This window comes from Galeopterus variegatus, unplaced genomic scaffold, assembly GCF_000696425.1.
Source record: "Galeopterus variegatus unplaced genomic scaffold, G_variegatus-3.0.2 Scaffold8245, whole genome shotgun sequence".
Taxonomy (NCBI): Eukaryota; Metazoa; Chordata; class Mammalia; order Dermoptera; family Cynocephalidae; genus Galeopterus; species Galeopterus variegatus.
In genome coordinates, this window is record NW_007734356.1 from 10,076 (window position 1) to 12,851 (window position 2,776).

Sequence of the window (2,776 nt, forward strand, 5' to 3'; positions counted from 1 at the left end):
AAGAGATGGAGATAGAGACACAGAGAGCCAGAAATAGAGGAAGGGGACATAAGTGAGAGAGGCAGAGGCAGAGAGACAGAAAGAGACAGAGACAGACAGAAGGTGGAAGACAGACCTGACAATGCTCTTCTCTAGACACCTTCCTCCTGGCTCCCAGGACAGTCCCATCTCTCGGTTTCCCTCCCACTTCTCTGGCGGCTCCTCCTCTTGACCTCCAAGTGTTGAGGTTCAGGGCTCAGCCCTGCACCTTCCTCTCTCCTTGGGCTCTCTCACTCCCCCCAGACCCCAGCTTCGGTCCCCTTCTCTGCCCTGACACCCTCCACATCCCCATCTCTAGCCCAGACTCTCTCAGGAGCCCCACGTGCATCCAGCCCCCTCCTGGAAAACCCCCTGGATGCTCAGACCTTCGGACTCGGTGTGGACCAAACAGAGCTCAGGGCTTTGCCTGCAACCTGCTCCCCTCTGCAGACCAGAAACCCGACGTCATGCTCTCCCCCTCCCTCCTCCTCAGGCCCCACCCGGGAGGTCCTGTTCTGCCCTCCTTCCTGCTGAGTGTCCCTCAAGTCAACCCAGTGGCTTGGTATATAGCCATAGCCTCCTCCCCGTGTCCCTAGGACCATTCTTGTCTCCTCCACTCCATGCCCAGATGCACCCCAGATGTACTTTCAAATATACGGAGCTGATTGCAGCCCTCCCCTGCTCACACACCCTCCATGGCTCCCTATTGCCCTCAGAATCACCCCTCCCTCACCTCCTCTCCACCTTTTCTCTGCCTGTCATCCTGGTCACTCCAACTTCACCAAACTCCTCAGTGTTCAAAAGTGCCCTGTAGGATTTGCTGAGACCAGACTTAAGCTGAGCCCACATTTTTTCTGCTCCCCCAGGGGGAGTTCTGCAAACCTTTCATTCTTGGATAGAGAAATGAGTCTGTGTAGACTGGTCAGGTCTTGAGAGGATGGATAAAATTAGCCCTGGTTCTGGGGTCCTGAAGTCATATTGCTGCCTGTCAACCCCCCTCAGTGACCTCCCACTGTGGCCTGGAACTAATCCCAGGGTGAGAAAATCCATCCTCTCGAGCCAAGGTAGGCTCAAAAAAGTCTCTCCAGGGCTGGGGAGAGAGTGGACAACAGGGGTTAAGTGTGGCAGGGAGGAGACCAGACCAGGGAGGAGGCTGGGGAGGCGTCCAGGAGGAAGATGACAGAGGATGGAGCCAGGGTGGCAGGAGGACACTGCGAAGGGACAGACAGAGGAGAGATTGTCCAGGCAGCACTGCTGGATGTGCTGGGGGACAGGATATATGAGCAGAGAAAGAGGGATCAGGGGACCCCAAAGTGTGGGGTGTGGTCACCTGACAGGACAGATTAGACCGAGGGTGGGGACAGTGGGGGAGGGAGCCATGATTCAGATTCTGACTTGCTGGAACTGGGGTGTTTGTGAGACACCCCCATGAGTAGGGAGGAGGGGGCTGCACACATGGCCTCCAGCTCAGGATAGATGTGAACTTGGAACTCACTTCTGGAGGGAACTTACGGTCAACGTAGGAGCTGGAGCCCTGGGAAAGGAGGTGGCCTCAGGAGAGCGAGGAGAGGGGGCAGGGTTGGAACCCCAGGGGATCCCACAAGGGTGGGGGAAGGCAGAGCCAACAGGGGAGACAGAGGGACCATGGGGAGGTCTGGGGAGACCAGGGTGGGGCAGCATCCTGGAACAAAGAGAAGAACAGGTTTTGGGAAGAATGGGTGGTCAGCGAGGTCAGAGACCTGCCAGGAGGTGGATGAGATGGGGCCGGGAGGTGTCCATGGGGTTTAGGGCCTGAAGATCATGGTCATATCCAGGCAGCCCAGAGAGGAGTAGACACTGGCCTGAGGCCAACAGAGATGGGCCGGGCAGGAGTGGACCCCTGAGGAGGTCTCCAGTCCAGGAGCGAAGACTGTGGGCAGGCCAGGGGGTCCCTGCTCGGTGAAGCCCACCCTGGGAGCCCCCCAGCTGAGGCAGGGGTGTACTAATGTGGAGAAAGACAGGAACAAGGAAAGAAAGAAAAAGGCCTCAGGGCATGGGGTGAACAGAGAGGAGAGAAATGGATCTGACGGGAGGTGAGGAAAGAGGGGTCCCCTCAGCCTCCCTCCCTTCTCTGCTGTCCTGGACACCAGCCCACCCCCTGACCCCCAGCTCCCTGAGCTCCACTCATGGCTCCTAGAGAAGCCCATCCACCCTGACACCCCATCCTGCTGCCTCACTCACCAGGCCCAGGTGACCCCAAAACCAGTTCCGTTTTGGGGGCTGAGGGAAACATTGGAGGCGGCGAGAGTTGTCATAGAAGGCGTAGGTCCAGGACAGGACACGAGCCAGGAGCCAGGTGGCTCCAACCAGCAGCAGAAGCAGCCACGGGGAGGCTGCCACCGGCCCCAGGCCCAGCCAGGACAGGCTCAGCTGCAGCATCCTGCAGGCAGATGGGACAGAGGTGAGGACCTGAGGCCAAGGCAGGGCCACAGGAGCTCCAGGGACAGTGGAGAGGGGCAGGGAAGGTGGGTGCTGGGGGCAGGGCAGGGAGGGCTCCGAGATGGGTCAACAAGGGCTGAGAGGAGGGAGGGAGACCCAGGGAAGGAGGCAGAGCTGCAGGTGGGGACTGAGAGAGACAGAGTCAGGAGTGTCTTCTCCCCTTAGAAACTTCTCTTCCCTCCTCCTAGTACTGATTTGCACATTGTCTGTCCTTATACCCTGAGGAAGGCTGGGAGGGGCTGAGCTGGGCCATCTGATTCCAACCTGCCTCCTCCCAGCT

The 2,776-nt window shown here is 58.9% G+C and overlaps 1 protein-coding gene across 1 annotated transcript in view; it reads right to left on the reverse strand.

Moving 5' to 3' along the window:
- The window catches only part of LOC103608275 (cytochrome P450 4F11-like), an 11,175-nt gene extending 8,739 nt beyond the window's left edge, over positions 1-2,436 (reverse strand). The window contains exon 1 of the mRNA XM_008592724.1: positions 2,239-2,436. Coding sequence (XP_008590946.1) covers positions 2,239-2,436 — 198 coding nt within the window. The remainder of the gene's footprint in view (positions 1-2,238) is intronic.
- Between the last annotated feature and the right edge of the window lie 340 nt (positions 2,437-2,776).